The following is a 20,587-nucleotide window of genomic DNA, read 5'->3' on the forward strand; positions in this document are numbered from 1 at the left end:
CCTGCTTGTGCTCAAGCTTTCTCTCACTCTCTCTCAAATAAATAAATAAATAAATCTTTAAAAAAAAAAAAAACCCAAATACATGAATGTTTATAGCAACTTTATTTATTTATTTTAGTTTTGCAACTTTATTTGTAATAACCAGAAATTGGAAACCCAAATGTCATCAAACGAGTCAGTGATTTAACAGACTGGTACATCCATACTGTGCAATACTTCTCAGCAATGAAAAAGAATGCACTATTATTGATACATGCAACAACCTGGATAAATCTCCAGAGAATTGTGCTGGGTGGAATGAGCAATCCCCCAGTTATTTACTATATGATTTCATTTATATAACATTCTTAAAATTATGAAATTATAGAAATTAAGAACAAATGAGTGATTTCCAGGGGATAAGGAAGAGGTACGCAGTAGGAGAGAAGTAGATATGCCTATAAAAGGGCAGCATGAGGGATCCCTGTGGTGGTGGAAATGTTTTGTATCTTGACTGTATCAATGTTGATATCTTGGTTGTGATATTGTTCTATAGATTTGCAAGATGTGGGACGCCTGGGTGATTTAGCGGTTGAGTGCCTGCCTTCAGCCCAGGGCGTGATCCTAGAGTCCCGGGATCAAGTCCCACATCAGGCTCCCCGCATGGAGCCTGCTTCTTTCTCTGCCTGTGTCTCTGCCTCTCTCTCTGTCTCTCAAGAATAAATAAATAAAATCTTAAAAAAAAAAAAAAGATTTGTAAGATGTTACCATTCAGAGAAACATGGGTAAAGTATGTTTCTTTAAACTTGATGTGAATATGCAGTGACTTCAAAATAAAAAGTCTGATTTAAAAAACTAGTAGTAGGGGTGCCTGGGTGGCTCACTTGGTTAAGAGTCTGCCTTCGGGTCAGGTCATGATCTCAGGGTCCTGGAATTGAGCCCTGCTTCTTTGGGCCCCAAGATCAGAGGGGAGTGTTTCTCCTTTTCCCTCTTCCTCTGTGTACTTGCTTGCACTCTCTCTCCCTTTCTCTCAAATCAATCAATCAATCTTTAAAAAAAACCCTATAATGTAAAGTGCCTGGTACAATAACATTCAATTTACTTTCCCTCTTTCTAGGCCTCAGCTTCTTTATCTATAATAATTATAGCTACTATTTCCTGAACAGCTACCATATACCAGGTACTCAGTTTTCTCAGATTTAATTCACGTAACAGTCCTCTGAGGTATATACTGTTATCTCCATCTTGCGAATAAGGCAAGTGAAGTTCAGACAGTTTAAGCATTTTTTTAAATAAATTTATTTTTTATTGGTGTTCAATTTACCAACATACAGAATAACACCCAGTGCTCATCCCGTCAAGTGCCCCCCTCAATGCCCGTCACCCATTCACCCCCACCCCCCCGCCCTCCTCCCCTTCTACCACCCCTAGTTCGTTTCCCAGAGTTAGGAGTCTTTATGTTCTGTCTCCCTTTCTGATATTTCCCACACATTTCTTCTCCCTTCCCTTATATTCCCTTTCACTATTATTTATATTCCCCAAATGAATGAGAACATATAATGTTTGTCCTTCTCCGATTGACTTACTTCATTCAGCATAATACCCTCCAGTTCCATCCACGTTGAAGCAAATGGTGGGTATTTGTCGTTTCTAATGGCTGAGTAATATTCCATTGTATACATAAACCACATCTTCTTTATCCATTCATCTTTCAATGGACACCAAGGCTCCTTCCACAGTTTGGCTATTGTGGACATTGCTGCTATAAACATTGGGGTGCAGGTGTCCTGGCGTTTCATTGCCTCTGTATCTTTGGGGTAAATCCCCAACAGTGCAATTGCTGGGTGGTAGGGCAGGTCTATTTTCAACTCTTTGAGGAACCTCCACACAGAGGTGGAGCCTCCAGAGTGGCTGCACCAGTTCACATTCCCACCAACAGTGTAAGAGGGTTCCCTTTTCTCTGCATCCTCTCCAACATTTGTGGTTTCCTGCCTTGTTAATTCTCCCCATTCTCACTGGTGTGAGGTGGTATCTCATTGTGGTTTTGATTTGTATTTCCCTGATGGCAAGTGATGCGCAGCATTTTTTCATGTGCGTGTTGGCCATGTCTATGTCTTCCTCTGTGAGATTTCTCTTCATGTCTTTTGCCCATTTCATGATTGGATTGTTTGTTTCTTTGGTGTTGAGGTTAATAAGTTCTTTATAGATCTTGGAAACTAGCCCTTTATCTGATACGTCATTTGCAAATATCTTCTCCCATTCTGTAGGTTGTCTTTTAGTTTTGTTGACTGTATCCTTTGCTGTGCAAAAGCTTCTTATCTTGATGAAGTCCCAATGGTTCATTTTTGCTTTTGTTTCTTTTGCCTTCGTGGATGTATCTTGCAAGAAGTTACTGTAGCCGAGTTCAAAAAGGGTGTTGCCTGTGTTCTCCTCTAGAATTTGATGGAATCTTGTCTCACATTTAGATCTTTCATCCATTTTGAGTTTATCTTTGTATATGGTGAAAGAGAGTGGTCTAGTTTCATTCTTCTGCATGTGGATGTCCAATTTTCCCAGCACCATTTATAGAAGAGACTGTCTTTCTTCCAGGGGATAGTCTTTCCTCCTTTATCGAATATTAGTTGACCATAAAGTTCAGGGTCCACTTCTGGGTTCTCTATTCTGTTCCATTGATCTATGTGTCTGTTTTTGTTAAGCATTTTTTTCTAAGGCTGCAGTTAGTAAGTGGCTGTGTCAGTCAGGATAGCCTAGGCTATGCTGTATAACAACTTCCAGATTTTAGTGGCTTAAAACAGCAAAAATTTATTATTTTTTTTGCTCAGACTCCATGTCCATCGTTGGTTCGCTAGAAGTGTTCTGTGCTATATTACCTTCTGTCCAAGAGCCAGGCTGAGGGAGACTCCATCCTTGTACTTGGTTGCTGAGGCAGGAAAAAGGGAGCATGAATTGTGGACTGTCCTTAAGGTTTCTGCCCAAAAGTGACTCACATCACTTTCATTTATATTTCACTAGTTAAAACAAGTCATGCAACCATTTATATAAACCAGGAGAGCCAAAAAAAAAATGCTCTCCTACTGTATGCTTAGAAGAGAAACAAATACTCTAGTGAACAGAATTAATAAAGTTACAACTCTATCTAAAATCCATGCTCTTCCTTTTGTACCGTTGGTCTCATAGGATTGTTGTAAAGCTTAAAAACATGAAAACATATGGAAGAATTTAGCATAGGATCTGGCTTGTAGTTTGTATTTAACAGATATTGAAATTGAATCCTAGATAGTGGTTAGAATATAAACAGGTCAAGTTTGTTTTCAGTATTCTTTTCTGCTCATTTTTTGGCATAAGTCTCTCTTGGCCTTGCCTGATTATCCATGCAGGAAGCTGTCTCACAGGTAGTAAAGCCCCATGGCTCTGCCCTTTGCCCCAGCCTCCATCTCCGGCAGATTTCCTGTGCTCTGTTGATTTCCTCAGGAACTTGCTCACTGTCATATAGTATCACCGGCTGATTTCAGATGGGCTGACCCTTAGAGGGTATTTATTCAATCTCTGGAAAAGAATCTGAGGCCCAGAGCCAGGCCCAGACATGCCTGAGAATACGTGGCTAGTCATTAGCAGAGCCAGGACCAGAACCTACTCTCCATTTTTTTTTTTTAATTTTTTTTTTCATTTATTTATGATAGTCACACAGAGAGAGAGAGAGGGGCAGAGACACAGGCAGAGGGAGAAGCAGGCTCCATGCACCGGGAGCCCGACGTGGGATTCGATCCCGGGTCTCCAGGATCGCGCCCTGGGCCAAAGGCAGGCGCCAAACCGCTGCGCCACCCAGGGATCCCTACTCTCCATTTTTTAAAAAAATTATTCATGAGAGGGCAGCCCTGGTGGCCCAGTGGTTTAGTGCTGCCTTCAGCCCAGGGTATGATCCTGGAGACCTGGGATCGAGTCCCACATCGGGCTTCCTGCATGGAGCCTGCTTCTCCCTCTGCCTGTGTCTCTGCCTCTCTCTCTGAGTCTCTCATGAATAAATAAAAATCTTAAAAAAAAATAAATTATTCATGAGAGACACAGAGAGCAAGGTAGAAACAGGCAGAGGGAGAAGCAGGCTCTCCGCAGGGAGCCCAATGTAGGACTGAATCCCAGGGATCATGATCTGAGCCAAAGGCAGATGCTTAGCCACTGAGCCACCCAAGCATCCCCTTACTTTACATTTCTGAGCTTCAGGAAGTACCCTTCCTGCTGCTTCTCACACTGGGCTGATTACCCGGTCTCTTGTACTAGATTAGTGCACTCTGCTAACAGGGGATTCATGTAATTTTTTCACTTTCTCTCTTACAGTACTGAAGGTGAACAAGAGGAGACATTAAAGGAATCACCAAAGGAGCTGAAAGACAAAGACATGTAGGGCCACCAAAGGGTTGCCTGAGGATGTTGTGTAAAGTCTTGGTTTTAGGAGAATAGTATTTCCTTATTTGTAAGAGAATAATTTCTTCCCATTTTTATGTATACATTTAAAGTGAGCCTGTTTCTTCTTTCACCAAAAAGCTGTTATGATGATGTGATCTAAATTAATAGCATCTTGTAATCAAGGAAATATAGTGGTAATGATGATGATATTAATAAGTGTAAACTTGAAGTAGATGAGATCTGTTTTCCACATAAATATACTTTCATCCATGGAAATAGTTATTTTTAGCTGCTGTGTTTCAAGTTAGTATCTCTTTTTTTAGGATATTCTCTAATATTCTCTTTAAGATACGTAAAATATTCTAAGATAGTCTTTAATTCTGGCCTACTGCCAAATAAAGATTGTTGTCAAGAACATCCTTTAAAAGCACCCATCAGGAATATATTGTTTGATTTTTCTAGACATCTCCTAATTACTTTGTGTTTTTAATTTCTTAGATCACTGACAGACATTCAAGACCTGTCTAGTATCTCCTGTGAACAAGATAGTTCTTTTAAGAAAGTCTCATGTAAAACACCCAAAGTAAACCATGCACCTACCAGTGTCAGCACTCCGCTCAGCCCAGGTAATCACTACAGGGAGGAGTGTTTGGAGAGAACAGTTCCTATCCCATTGACTTTTGGGAAATCAGACCGTGAGAACAGACTGGCAGGTGTTTCTTCATAGTACAGAGTTGTCTCTTTAGCACCAGAGCTGATGAAGATAATCCCATGAGGGGCCAAGTAGGGGTTGTTGGTGGTGGTGGTTATTAAGCAGCTATAGGTAGATTTTTGACTTTGGTGGTAGAGACACACAAATACAAACTACTTTATACTCTAGCGCTACTGAATTTAGTGCAAATATGTTGGATTTTCTAGTTTGTAACTTAAAACCTATTGTGCTTAAGGATACATAGTTTTCAGTCCTGCAACCCCAACAGCCAGCATCAAATAGCCTCTCTCTGGTGTCCTTAGTTCTCGTATATTTGTGGTTCAAATAATTTCCTTTTATTTTGATGGCCAAGTTTAGAGACTATCATTTTTTTTATATTGAGGAGCTATGTCTCATATCAGCGGTTATTTTGGTTATTAACAATTTGGAGAATTCTTGGTATAGACAGAGTTCTGTGTTTTTGTTTTTAAATAACGTAAAGAATTTGGACACTAATTGCCCTCTTTTCTGCAACAGGGTCAAGTTCTTCACCTGCCAGTGGGTATAAAGACTGCCTTGAAAATATCACATTTCAGATTAAAACAGGGTCTACCTCATGCTGGAACAGTCAGGAATCTGTTCAAACTTCGTCTGATAGATTTACAACTGTTCGAGAGAAAGCAAAGAGCCTAGATTCCTTTCTTACTTCCTCTGAAACTATCCCTTCAAAATTGACCAGTCTTGTAAGTATATCAACCCCGCTTTCCATACTATTGGAGTCAGCCCCAAAACCTTGGGGATCCCAAGTGCCAAGATTTCTCCAAATCCATTTTCTAAAGAAAGCAAAAAATAAGTTAGATCTTCCCTAGGCCTCCCTGGTGTGTCTCTATGAGTCTGTATATTGTAGGATAGATCTTGGGTTTTTATGCCTGCTCCCCCCCACCCAATCAATGTCTGGCAGTTTCTTTAAAGAGCCAAACTACCACAGCTTATAATGCTACCTTCGCCTGCACTGTACTTTTAGTCTACACATAATTTGCTTACTAGAGGAGGCTTGAGTTCTGCTTCCTTTTTGATGCCTCCTCTGCTTCAATCCATGAGAGTTTTGATGGATCTCCACCTTCTCTGAACTCCTGAACTAATAGTCTATGATAAAAACACATATTTGCATATTACCTTCTCCTCTCCTCTTTTTTCTCCCCCTGCTGTCCTCCTTTTTTTCTCTCCTCTCTCCCTCATATTTCATATAGTATAGTCTCTTCAAGAAAACTACAAATTGCTTACTTGACACTCCTCATTAAAAATCTGTTGACCTTTCAAAAAAAAAATATGTTGACCATTTTATAGGCAAATTGATTACTTGCTTTGGCCCTCACTTAAAAATCAACTGTCATCTTCCTTGGGCATATGACTTATAGAAGGTCTACTTGAAGTAGGGAGATAAAGATGCTTTATTCAACCATCTGTTAATTGGGCAGGTTCTAAGTGCCAGGTAGCCTGCTAGGCCCTCTTCCAGGCATCCAAATAGGAATAACATAGACCTAGACCCTGCCCCAGAGGATCTACCCATCTAGTGAGAGAGGCTGGTGTGATCCAACACAGAAGTAAGTACTGGGGACTGCAGAGGCAGAGGAGTGAGAAGGGATTGCAGAGGAGAGGACATTTGAATGAGTTTACCTCAATCAACAAAACAAGTGGCCTCTTCCATAAGTGAAATACAGGCTTACTCTTGGAAATGATTGAACTGCATGGGCTTTTTGAGCTCAAAACATGTGTTAATTACCATGTTTATGTATTACTTGTAGAAAAGATGGTCTGCATTTACTGGGGCCAGTTCCTCCAGCATTGCTAAGTTACCTGACACATCATCCCATGCCACCCAGAGGAGCTTGCCTAAAGGTACTCTGTGTCTAATATCAAAATACAACCAAAATACAAAATAATAGTAAGCTGGGGTGCCTGGGTGGCTCAGTCGGTTAAGTGTCTGCCTTTGACTCAGGTCATGATCTTGGAGTCCGGGATGGAGTTCTGCATAGGGTTTCCTGCTCAGCAGGTAGTCTGGTTCTCTCTCTGTCTCTTCCTTTGCCCACCACCCCCACCCCCTCATTCTCTCTCAAGTAAATAAATAAAATCTTAAAAAAAAATAATAGCCAAGTTTGATGCTACATTAGATTCAAACAAAAATGCTGTTTTCCCTCTAATTATAAAAGTGAAACATACTCATTAAACTTGGAAAATTAAAAAGAGCTTTTTAAAAAACTACCCTTTAATTCCACCACCAGTTTTTAACTTCTTGTACTATTTTGGTATGTATCTTTTTCATTTTTTTAAAGTAAACTCTGCCCAATGTGGAGCTCAGACTCATGACCCTGAGATTAAGAGTTGCATGCTCTACCGACTAAACCAGCCAGGCACCTCTCTCTTTCATATTTCTAGAAATATACAAAAATGTATATATTTTTAACATAGTTGAGATCATAACTGTGTGTCAGCTCTGGCCTTTTTTTTTTTTCTTTGATGCTATATTTTGAGGATTTCTTCTTAGTGGAAGTTATTGTAAATAGATGTAATGGCTTCATAATACTCCATTCTACATATGTTGCTTAACCATGTTGCTTATGTTGAAAATTTATATTGTTTTCTAATTTTTGCTCTTGGTATAAGAATTTTTTTTTTTTTTGGTATAAGAATCTTTATCTGTAGCTCTGATCCCTTTCTTAGGATAGATTCTTAGGAGATGGTTTTCAAATCAAAGGGTGTGAGAATATTAACAGCTCTTGAGGCATATTGCCTTTGCTATATTAATCTTAATGCCTTATGTTTTGGTGCAGTTCTTAGATTTTATGAATTATGCTGAGGGGTTTTGGTTGGTGTTATAACTGAGCACTTAGGGGAAGGTCCAAAGAATGGTTGCTTCTGGATTTCCCTGGCCTGAGAATCTATATAGAGAAAGACCTTCCACTTTATGGTTTGTTTGTTTTCATTTTGACTGGTTCGGAGCCTCTGTATCCCTCCAGGAGCCCGGGTCCAGATTGGGCTCCCAGCCTCTTAGTAAGAATTTGTACCTCACCTACCCCAATCTTCTTGGGGAGGGAGGGACACGGATCAAGCAGCACTGAGGTAAGGGGCAAAGTAGCAAAGGGTTCAGAGTAAAACGGGGAGTAAAACCATTCACATGTTAGGACGTCTCAACTAGGACTGCTAATGTGAGAGGCTGTCTCCCTGCCTTAGTTTGTTTTATTGTTGAGAAGTCCCAAGTCAAGTCCCATGTGGAAGCCGCAAAAATCCATTTCAGGGCCAGTAAGGTGTTAAGTCATTTCCCCCTTTATCTTTTTTAAGCACTAGTAGAAGCCATTTCACAGCGTCACATTGATGAGCTACCACCACCATCTCAGGAGCTGCTTGACGAGATTGGTAAGGGATGTTCAACACTGAATGCACTCCATGGCCTTGATAGTTATGGTTACTGACCACAGTATGGTTCTTTGTCTCAGGTGTAAGCGCTAGTACAGAAGGCCCTCAGAAGGTCTGAATGAATGTACATAATCAGGAAGGAGCAGCTTTCTAATAAAATGGGCCTCATGCTATTACTGAAACCTGGCCAGGATAATAAGCTTATGTCTGTTGTCTTTTTTTTTTTTTTTTAAGAATTTATTTATTCATGAGAGACACAGAGAGAGAGGCAGAGACACAGGCAGAGGGAGAAGCAGGCTCCATGCAGGGAGCCCAATGCGGGACTCAATCCCGGGTCTACAGGATCAGGCCCTGGGCTGAAGGCAGACGCTCAACCGCTGAGCCACCCGGGCTGCCCTGTTGTCGTTTTGTTACTTAAAGGGTCTATGGTAATGATTCTAAGATAAATAACAACATTTGAGTGGTTTATTATGATGAAATTTTTTTATTAAAGGAAAATTTCACTTCCTTTTTGAACCAAACCAGCCACATCTTGGGGGCCTAAAGTCTGGCTTCTGAGGTCAAGACATCCTGTAGTTTCACTTTAGCCATTAGCAGGACGTTTTAAAGGTGTTGGCGTCATGGACAAATCACTTTCCCAGGGGCAGAGATGTCAGTGGCACATGACCTAATGAGACCAGAATTTTCTATTTCAGGCAGAGACCCAGCTATACCAGCTCAGTTTTAGTTGTAGCTGCATTGGCTGGCCCTGCCCAGCAGAGCCAATGCTGGAAGTAAATGGAAGCATTGGGCCAGGTAGTTTCCCTTATCCAGGAAAGACCTGATTGTACTTCTTGTTCTCTTCTTCTCTGCTGACCAGTCCCTTACCCTGAGAGGACGCATCTTATCAGATCATTCCATCAGTTCTTGGTATGGGCCTCTAGAGAATTTCCTGAGACGCACCAACTGGTTTTCAGGGTCTCTGACGTTTAATGTCTCCTCAGGAAGAGGGAGGTAAATGAAGATTTATGTGATCTGACTCAATGGAGCTATTACAACCCTGAGCCCCTGTATGTTGGACTGAAGGACTAGGGTGGAGCCAGTCAGAGCTGCCAGAACCTTCCTAGTTTCTTTTTCTTTACTCATAGGTCCTTTTTACCTCATCACACCTCTCCCCCAGTGGCACAGGGTTGTTGGTTTAAACTCTTAGGGCTCCCATCCTGAAACTGGCTCTCCTTCTCTAAAACTCCCCAGGGAGTCTTTACAAATTCCTCCTCTCCAGTTGCACTTCTTAGTATCGGCAAGAGAACTGCTGCTTATGAGAGTAGAGGTCACCCACACATATCCAGCTCAGGTAAATTCTTAGGGTCATTTGTTCCTTGGTCATGATGTAAGGCAGTATTTGTAGGCTCCTTTGAAGTTTGACCTTAGTGATACACTTCCTCCAGATCCTGCTGTCTTGTCTCTCTGTCACCATATGGATCCCCCATTTGTTAGCAGTCTTCCTCCTGGGCTCCAGCCTCCTGGCACAGCTGTATCCCAGCACACTGCAGAAACCCTCCCTCATTTTACTTATGGGAATTATCTGGACCAAGTTTCTAGGTGATGTCTGTACTTTGACATGGGTCAGTAGTTTCCTAGAAAGACAAAAGTGAGATGGCACTTGGGTAGTTTCTCCTAATAATGGGCACTGCCACATAATTCCTGTATGTTGTCATTCTGTTGTTCTACCTCAAGAGAGTTTTAGGGAGTGACCTGGTGCTGACACCTACTGTTTTGGAGGGCCCACATCCAAAGGTCTAGGCTTCTGAAAAGGGCCTAAAGGGAAAGATTCTTTAGAACCCTAGGATATAGGTGATACTTTGAGATCAACAAGGGACTACTTTTAACAAGGATAAAAATGGATTTTTAAATTTCAAATTATTTGAAATATATAGGGCCTCATGATGCCCAGGAGCTACTAGGAAGGGCTTGCTTCCTGGCCTGCAGGAGGAGGGAGCCCTGTGCCTGTGCACAGCAGGACTGCACCAAGGAACCCTGGGTCCCTGTGTGCGTTGCCTTCCAGTTGTCTCCCTGCTCTGCTGTGGGGAGCACTTGAAGCATACTGTGCAGCTAACAAATGCAAAGCAGTATGCGGGTTTTAGCAGATGCTTGTCTTAGTCCCTTGGTCAATTCTTTAAGACCTGGAAATTATAGATATTCTTTGGCTTCTGCCTTTTTATAAACTAGGTAAAAAAATACGAAATATGGACCACAGAGATGGGGAAAATTGGAGGTTGTTTTGATGTTATTCCACACTTTTTGAGAGAGTATAAAATAAAGAGGAAGAGCATAGATCTTAGAGCTGGACCACCCGAGTTCAAATCCCAGTTCTGCATCTGACTCTGTGGGATTCCAGGCAAGGTCCTCAACCTTTCTTTACCTTCATTTCTTCATCTGCTAAACAGGAAAGGCAATCATATGATCAATCTTATAAGGTTGTTGTGAAGATTGCAAACATGAATCTTGAATGAATGTGTGTAAGTTAAAAACAGTACCTGCCACTTAGGGCTCTGCAAATGTGACCTATCATTGTTATCATTTTTATTTTTATTTTTAGAGTTGGAGGGGATTGAATTGGCGCCATAGGACCAAGGGTTCTCAAAACTTTATCAGCTGTCAGAGTCACCTGGAGAGCTTGTAAAATATGAGTGCTGGACCCTCCCCCCAGAGTTTCTGACTCAATAAGTCTGGGATGAGGCCTGAGAATTTGCATATCTGAGTATAACTGAGTATACTGAGGTTGCTGATCCAAGGGCTACTCTTTGAGAACCACTGCCCTAGAGAATGGTGTGACATGTAAAGGAAGAGTAAGTTGCCTTTTGCTTTTGTGTTATTGTGACAGAGCACTTGAAGCAGCAGGCCACATCCACAATGTTGGGGGAGAACACAGCAAGTCATCTGGGCATCACTGCAAATGGTAAGCCAACTACCCAGATCTTTTTCATCAGGTCCTTGCTGTAACACTGTCCTTGGCAGCACATTGGTATATTTAGGGGACTATGGACCTTAAAGTCAGGCCCAATTCCACCTCAGTTGCCACTTTTGTATTGTTTAATGTCTCTGAGCCTCAGTCATCCTCATCTGTAAAATGGGGATAATTCCTAACTCCTGATGTATGCAGTAGCTCTGTGTACAGTGCCTGGTACATTGTAAGATATTGAATAGACCTTCCCTTCATAGGACTGCTGGCAGGATGAAATGAGATAGCATTATGAAATGCCTGGTATACATTAAAGGGTACTACCCTTCCCCACCCAAATTCCTTCCTTGGGGCTCCAACCTAGAAATTCTAACAAGTGAGAACAGGGTAATCCCCCAAAGTAAACCTGTACAATTTGTTTCAAGGGTCTCCTGCTTTCTCTTTTATGTGCCCTTTCTTTCCTTTGCTTCCTCTGTCTCTCTTGAGTCTTGGCACAGGTCAGGTTTCCTGTCACCTGGCACCAGAGAGCTCCCAAGACCCCACAAGCAGCTGCTGTGAATGCAAGAACCCTGAGACTGCCACCTGATCCCTGGCTCTCCTGGGAAGAAGTAGTACAATGCATACTTCAGGGACTACTGATTAGTGTTAATTTTTGCACTCCATTTTAAGGCAGGCTTTCTCAATTGTTTTTTGATGTTGTTCTAATAAAGTTAAGGCTTTCAACTGTTTTTAGATGAAAGGCATTTAGAAGACCAAGAAGCTAACAGTAAAAAAGAAGATAGTAGTATGCTTTGGACCAGAGAAACTCAGGATCTAGGAGAGGACACAGAAAGGTAACATAAAAAAGCTAGACTTCAAAAAAAAAAAAAAAAAAAAAAAAAAAAAAGCTAGACTTCTAAAAGTATTTAATATACTGTATTAGTTTGTATTAGTTTCTCTTCTGATATTGACAAAATAGATGGGAAAAAGGTCTCTCTTCATATTATCCTAACAGCCCCTATTCCTAAAAGATTTTTTAATTGTAATTGTGATAAGATACATAATAACATAAAATTTTCCAGTGTACAGTTCCGTAGTGTTAAGTATATTCAATTATTGTACAATCAATCTCCTGACTTTTTCATCTTACAAAACTGAAGTTCTATATTCATTAAAAACCAACTGCCCATGGGCAGCCCAGGTGGCTCAGCGGTTTAGTGCTGCCTTCAGCCCAGGGCCTGATCCTGGAGACCCAAGATAAGAGTCTCACGTCAGGCTCCCTGCATGGAGCCTGCTTCTCCCTCTGCCACGCTCTCTCTCTCTCTCTCTCTCTCATTAATAAATAAATAAAATCTTTAAAAAAAATTAGAAAAACCCCAACTGCCCATTCCCCCCTTTCCTCAGTTCCTAGCAACCACTATTCTACTTTCTGTTTCTATGAGTTTGACTCCTCTTGTTACCTCATATAAGTGAAGTCATACAGTATTTTTCTTTTTGTAATTGGTTTATTTCACTTAGCATAATATCCTTGAGGTTCATCCATGGAACATGTCAGAATTTCCTTCTTTTTTAAGACTGAATTCCAGCTCATGCCTGTGTGTGTGACATTTTGTTTATCAATTCATTCATTTTGTGGTAGACACTAAGTTGACTCCACCTTTTTCCTATTGTGAATAATGCTTCTATACAAATATCTCTTCTGGACATCTTGCTTTAAATTATTTTGGATATGTACCCTGAAGTGGTATTGCTGGATCACATGGTAAATCTATTTTTAATTTTTTGAGGAAATACCATACTGTTTTCCACAGCAGCTGCACCATTTTACATTCCTACCAACAGTGCACACAGGCTCCAGTTTCTTTATATCCTTGCCAATACTTGGTATTTTCTGTTTTTTTTTTTTTTTTTTTTTTTTATAGTAGCCACTCTAAAAGAATGAATATGAGGTAATATCTCATTGAGGTTTTAACTTGCATTTCCCCAGTGATAAGTGATGTTGAGCGCCTTTTCATATGTCTATGGCCGTTTGTATATTTTCTTTAGAGAAATAACTATTCAAGTCCTTTGCCCATTTTTAATAGGATATTTTTCCTAAGTTTTTTGTTTTTGTTTGTTTTTACTTCATTTTGTGAGGCAAACATAGGTTTCAGCTTCTTTTAAAAATGTTTCAATTAAAGGCCTTGGAAGAGAATTTTTAGATATTTGTAGCCAAATTTAAAAAAATGGGGGCAATCATCCAGACAGTTGAGTCTAAAAATGCAAGTTTGCCTCAAGAAACCCAATTCTCTTCCTGACTCAGAACTCTCCTTTGACTTGTGCTATAAGATAAACCACTTCAGCTCACCTCCTGTATCTTCTGACTTCTCTTGCCTTGTCCTAACTGTCATTCGGGGCCAGGACTGGTATGAGGTGAATGAGATGCACACACTCCTTGGGCACAAAATTGAAGGAGGCACCAAAAAACACAGGAGTCAAGATAAATTTTTTTGGTAAAGATTTTATTTATTTATTCATGAGAGAGACAGAGAGGCAGAGACATAGGCAGAAGGAGAAGCAGGCTCCATGCAGGAAGCCCGATGCAGGACTCGATCCCGGGACTCCGGGATCACACCCTGAGCCAAAGGCAGATGCTCAACCACTGAGCCACTCAGGCATCCTAAGATAAATTATTTTAATGCAATATTTTAAAAAATGAAAATTGATGCCAAAAAATCCACAATGAACAAAATCTCTAAATTTTGAGGAGAAAGAGGACCTGCATCTGCCCTTGTACCACTTACTTTATCCTAATCCCAGTCCTGTGGATCCTTAGGGTAGCCTGCAGAATTCTTTCAGCTGCATAACGATAGAAAACTCCCCTATTGTACTTAGATGAATTTGTCTCACACATCAAGAGGCAGTCCACTGGTTGGCAGGGCATGCCTGGTGTAGCAACTCAGTGATGCGACCAGGGACTTAGACTCTTTGGATATTCCTACTTTGCCACCTTATTTAATATGTTGGCCTTTATTTCCAGAATTATCAGCTCCTGGTTGCAAGATGGCTTGCTATCCACACACCAGGCAGAAATAAAAGGGTGGGGCAAAGGAGTATTCGGACTCTGCCCCTTTTTATCTGGAAAGCAGAAACTTTCCCAGAAATTTCCCCACCAATTCCCACTTATATCTCACTGGCCAAATGTGATGCATGACCACCCTCAGTTGCAAGGGAGACCAGAAGTTGAGTTTGTAGGTTTTTACCTGCTGTAGAAGAGGAGGGCAAGGGAGAAGAGTGCTATGCATAACTTTTAGGTAGTGAATCCACTTTCTGTCACACTCTTCAAGTGCTAAATTATTTTCTATGAAGAAGGAAAAGAAAGAGACCTGGAAAGGAAGGTTTGGGAAGGGGATGAGGAGACTGGGGCCCTGGGACCTGCAAGGAAGGTCCTGGGGAGACAGAAAAGACAAAGAGGCAAAGGGAGAGGAAGATAACTACTTTTTAAAGTTTTAGAAATCTTTTTTCTATAATGTATGATGTAACTCCAGCCCTTCCATTTCCCCAAAACACCTTCAGGAAAAATGTACACCATTATTCAAGCAAAAGAAGCTTAGCTCAAGGAGGCCAAGTTGAATTTGGGTGTATAAAGTACTTTGTTTGTGATCAAAAGTGAGCTATTATTACTGTTTTCCAAAAGGGCTGGCTGTGAGGGGCACAGATAGATGCCCACAGTGAGACTTTTCAGGCTTTCTAAAAACATTCTCTGCATCCCTTAGCCTCAGAGGCAGTTCTTCATCCAAAAAAGTTGAAGGAATGAGTGTATAGTTCTAGCCTCAGTTGGAAATTGACTTAATGACCTAGAATTGAGATGGAGTCTAGCATTGAATTTTGGGAGGTAGCTATTCTCATGGGTGCTGAGGCTTCTTGTCAAGGAGCTAAAGAAGAGTTTTGATGTGCATTTAAATCAGATCTAGGTGACCTCTGCTACTCTAGATATGATCTCACCGAGCTCTCATTTTCTCATGTGTATAGTGAAAGCACGAGTTTGAAGGGCCTTTCTGACTCCAAATACTGTGCCTTCTTGTCATGGGACAAAAATTGTCTCAATTCTCTTTGCTTGCCCTTGGACAGAGCTCACTCTACTCTCGATGAGGACCTAGAAAGATGGCTACAGCCACCTGAGGACAGCAAGGAGCTACAAGATCTCCCCACAGGCTCTACAAGGTTATTGTTCTCCCATCGGGGGATCATTTTCTTCTTTTTCAGGAGGGAGGGCTAGATTTCAGATTTAAAAAACACCTCAACTTCTTGAAGAATGAGTGTCTGGTGATGTCATTTAATTGCTGTTGTTAAGCCAGCCTTAACTTCTGTCTGCCTCTCTTCTCCAACCACCAACAGTGGTCAAGATATTGATTAGCAGATTGATATCAGTATACAGAGAGGCCTCTAAGATTGCTGTACCTTGGCCCTGTCACCTTCAACATTTTCATTAGCCATTAGAACTAAATCAGGAAAGGCATGCTTATCAAATTTTTAGATAACACAAATCTAAGAATGAATGCTAATGTGATAGGTGATAGACTGTGGATTCAAATGGTCTTGACAGGTAGAAATGTTAGAGTCCTCTAAAAGATGAAAGTAAACATTTAGATGTGTAGAATGGGAGGGATCTGACCTAATGGAGAATTTTTGATTGGAAGCTCCTCCTTACTGTAGTTTTGTTGAAGGGAGGAAGTATGTCTTATTCTTAGATGCTTAGCATTTAGTATGCATTTTGAGGCATGCTAAGAATTTAAGAAATTTTTCTTGAAGAGGGCATAAATAGCAACTCCATGAGGTCTCAGTCTGATGCAGTTGCTAATAAAAAGGTCAATGCAGCATTAATGCTGAACAGAGACGTATTGTTCAGGGCAAGGTGAGTCTCACACTAGAGAGAGGACTCCTAGGACAGTGTGAGGTGTCTTAATGGGTGCCATATTTTTAAAGAGGTGTTGACAAACAGAAGAGGGTGGCCATAGAACAATCAGAGGTCTGGAAACCCTGTCTTATGAGAACAGCTGAAAGAGCTGGAGAGGCTCAGCCCGAAAAGCACAGATGGGGTGGAGAATTTGATAGCTGCATTCAAATACCTGATATATTGTAAAGTGAAGAGAGTCTGCTTACTTTCTTCTGCCCCAAAGAACAAAGCGGGTAACTAGAAACCATAGAGCTAGGTATTTTTATTCAGTAAAGCACATGCTTTCTAAGAGCCATAGCTATCTGATAGAGAAAATAGCTGTCTTTATGCTTACTTGACTAATAATTCCTCCCACTCAAGCACAGGCTAGACATCACTGGGCCTGGGCATTTGGTTGGAGGTGGAAGAGACCCTGAAGGCTTCCTTTAATTCTAGAGCCTATGATTCTATTAATGATGAGAGGTTAGGAGGAAAAAAGTTGTTTTTGCTCTAGCTGGCTTTATTTTCTCTCTTGTTTTACATATTTTGTTTTGAATATTTAGCAAATGAAAACAAGAAAAATCTCTAAACAGTGTCAAATTGGTTGAGCCAGAATCTGTTGAGCGCTGACCGTGAGCCAAGTGCTATGCTGGAAAAACAAGGGATAGGATGTTTCTTCCCTTAAGGAGCTTACAGTTTAGTGGGGGAGATGCTTTCTGCTTACCAGTTTGGCAAACATGGTCTTAAATCATTAGATACTTCAATTAGAGGTACTTCAGAGAGAGTTTCAGGAAATAAAATAAGGTAATAAAATAAGTGGTGGTTATAAAAAGGACACCAATTAGAACATAAGTGAAATGCTTTGTTGGCAAGGGTGGATAATATAGCCTGAAGGTTGAGAGCAGAGTCTGAGACAGACTGCTTGGGTCAGATCCCAATTCTAGGATTTACAAGGCCTATAACTTAACCTCTCTGTGCTTCAGTTTCCTTATCACTTAGTGGGGATGGTAATGGTAAAGGTAACTACCTCATATGGTTGTAATAAGGATTAAATGAGTTAATGCACATTGTAGCACACAAGCCAATGCCTGGCTATTAGTGCTACCTATTATGATTCTTTTGGAGCAGTCCTGTTCTCCTGGCCATTGCGCATATGGTTTGATTTGCTCAAAATCATTTTCATTGAAGGGAGGCAAATATCAAGGATCAAGAAGCTGGTGAAAAGAAGAGAAAAGGGGAAGAAAAGATCAAATCAGAGAGAGGGAAGTCAGACAGCTTTTTAGGAACTTCTGAAGAAGGTATGAATGAATGATTGTTTATAATGTAGCCTGGAGTCCTTGGACTGTGATGAGCATCAGAGTTATTTAGAATTATTTCCCAGATACCATACATAATCCTTCTATGCTTTTCTCCTGTAGCTCAGTCCAGGTTTTCTGTTAATTGCCAATCATGTCTTCATCACAAAACTGTAAAAAGGGCAGCCTGGGTGGCTCAGCGGTTTAGCCCCTGCCTTCGGCCCAGGGCCTGATCCTGGAGACCTGGGATCAAGTCCCATGTCGGGCTCCCTGCATGGAGCCTGCTTCTCCCTCTGCCTGTGTCTCTGCTTCTCTCTCTCTCTCTCTCTCTCTCTCATGAATAAATAAATAAAATATTTAAAAAAAAAAAAAAAAAGGGACGCCTGAGTGGCTCAGCGGTTTAGCGCTGCCTTCAGCCCAGGGCCTGATCCTGGAGACCCAGGATCGAGTCCCACGTTGGGCTCCCTACATGGAGCCTGCTTCTCCCTCTGCCTCTCTCTCTGTGTCTCTCCTGAATAAATAAAATCTTAAAAAAAAACCCTGTAAAAACATCCAGTTCTATTTGCAAAGCAAGCCTTTGGCCAGCTTCATCATCTTGCACACTGTCTGGAAAGATATTTTGCTTCTAATTGTCTAGTGTCTTCAAAAGAGTTCCAAATTTAGCTCACACAGAGGCTGTAGAATCTGATAAGAAATCCTAAACTTTGGAATTTAAGTAGAGTCTACAAGTAATGTGAAAGGTGTAATCTTATTTCAAAACTATTTCGACAGAGCTTTAGGCATCATTCACAAAAGATACCCCCTATATTTAAATTCCCCCTACTTAGAAAGTTAGAAATATTAGCTCTTTCAGAATATCTGGTATCCCTTGCATTTCTTCCCTGGTTCATTCTCATTCTGCTATTTTCTTTGCCCTGTATTATGCTTTGTGGACTGTATCTCTTGGGCTTCCTGGCCGGCAGTCTTTCCATTTGTCAGTGAAAAGAAGGCAGAAGAGTAGTTGGAGTAATATTTCCCCTGCCTGCATGCTTCAACACCTCATCTCTGCATAGTAGTGGTATACCTCCAGAAGCACAGCTCTTACTGGGTTCCAGTAACTGTTCTACGCTACTGCCACCCCAGTCCCTTTAGACTTAGGAGTGATAATGGCTTCCCACTGCTGCTAGTCACTTGATGCCTTGCCATCCTTTGTTGGCTTCCTTAACTCCCTTAACTATACCTATGTAAGTAGCCACTGTGTTAAAGGGAAGTGCATTTGATTTCTTCTGGGACCCTGATTGGCACAGGGCCCAGAATGTGTGAACATTTAGCTAGTGTTGAATTCACTGAGAACATAATGCAGGGACTTTGTGAATTAGCATCATTAGTGTCCATTGCTGTGACTGGGAGCTGTAGAATGTTAGGAGGGGAAGCCTATTAAATGTGATTTTAGAAAGAGTCTCTCTCTGTATAAGAAAACTGTTGGTAAAACAGTCTATCCTAAACTAGAGAGAGATCACTAATGTGACTTCTAAATACTGGTACCCTTTTACCCAGAAAGTAATCCAGTTGTGTTTTCTTCTTTCTATATTTCATCAAGAGGAACTAAAACCCTGTTTTTGGAAGCGACTGGGTTGGTCTGAACCATCCAGGTAATGAGTTGGCGTATGCTTGTAGGTCAGAGTTCACTGTCAGTAGACCACATGAACAGGCTTTAAACATTTACCAGCATCTAAACAAACAGTAATGATAAAGTTATTGATAAAGTTATTGAAATGATGACTCAATTTTTTATGTTAATGTTTAAAGTTATTTAAAATATAAGGTGAAATTCATTCTAATTTTGATGAAGTAGTCAATAGAGTTAGCACAAGAGCAGTTTTAGACAGAGGGAGGACAAGATGCTCCTATCAATTTTTTTGCAGTCACTGTGCGTTTCTGTGATACACTATTATCTCCTTTGACTATAAAGATCAAAATCCCTTTCCCTTGAATTCAGTTGAATATAAAGAAACTGCTGTTTGTTATCTTTAAAAAACATGTACACCAACATGTACTCCTTTTTTTGTTGTTGTTTAAATATACACACACAGGATAATCGTGCTGGATCAGAGTGACTTGTCAGATTGATGGGAATTGGATCATAGGTGGACTCCTGGCCAGAGTTTGAGCATCCTGCTTGTGAGCTCCTGTCTCTCCTCATCTACTTCAGTCACCATCAGGGCAGTGATTCTGTAGCTCATGCTTTGTTCAGCTGCCACAATAGACAGAACCACTGGTCCTGTTTGTAGCACATTTAACAATTTGTTTTTAGTTCAGATTTCTGAAAAGTGAAAGGTAGCTTTTGTTGTAAACTTTCTCAATGTTTCCAGAATGGCTTTTGGTTTTGTTGATTCAGATTTTTGAAAACTTTAACTCTTGTTATATAATAAAATGTTTACTTTTAATACCATTTAGGTTTTAGCTGTGTAAGAGATATTTCTGTGTTTCAGTTATTGGGAAAGGAACTGCCACCTCTAGGGGCTTCAATTTCTGTTTAAAGTTTGACAAATAAGCAGCTGCTGCTACCACCTCTAATATAAACCGGCACCATTCATTTGTATTTTACAACAGAAATACTGACCTCCTCTGGACCAGGATTGCCATATTCCCATTCCAGCGAGAATTAACTTACATAATGATAATATAGGCAGGAATAAAAGCCCAAGATATTTTAAACTCTTTAGGGTGAACATCATTTCTGTATATTTCACGTTGTATATCTCACATCATTAGTGCGTTAGAGGAATGAAATTGTGATAAGATGAAGATCACAACCTTTTTTTCTAATTTAGCCTCTACTGACTACTGGCCAGATGCATACACCAGGTACAATGCATAGAACCAGGTGTCTAGCCTGGTTTTTAGAGGATTGATACCTTCATCGCTCTCAAATTTGAGCCTTCACATATGAATAAAAACCTATTCTTGGAAGCTGTGTGCTCTTGTGCAGT

At 40.7% G+C, this 20,587-nt stretch overlaps 1 protein-coding gene across 1 annotated transcript in view; it reads left to right on the top strand.

Annotated features, from left to right (window-relative positions):
• Positions 1-20,046, top strand: part of TEX14 (testis expressed 14, intercellular bridge forming factor) — an 87,850-nt gene extending 67,804 nt beyond the window's left edge. The window contains 11 exon segments of the mRNA XM_038589063.1: positions 4,312-4,374; positions 4,879-5,006; positions 5,609-5,814; positions 6,877-6,970; positions 8,411-8,485; positions 11,349-11,423; positions 12,160-12,259; positions 15,516-15,608; positions 17,509-17,618; positions 19,195-19,246; positions 19,688-20,046. Coding sequence (XP_038444991.1) covers positions 4,312-4,374; positions 4,879-5,006; positions 5,609-5,814; positions 6,877-6,970; positions 8,411-8,485; positions 11,349-11,423; positions 12,160-12,259; positions 15,516-15,608; positions 17,509-17,618; positions 19,195-19,246; positions 19,688-19,724 — 1,033 coding nt within the window. The 3' untranslated portion in view covers positions 19,725-20,046.
• The last annotated feature ends 541 nt before the right edge of the window (positions 20,047-20,587 follow it).

Source organism: Canis lupus, unplaced genomic scaffold (assembly GCF_011100685.1).
Source record: "Canis lupus familiaris isolate Mischka breed German Shepherd unplaced genomic scaffold, alternate assembly UU_Cfam_GSD_1.0 chrUn_S1624H1815, whole genome shotgun sequence".
NCBI classification, from domain to species: Eukaryota; Metazoa; Chordata; class Mammalia; order Carnivora; family Canidae; genus Canis; species Canis lupus.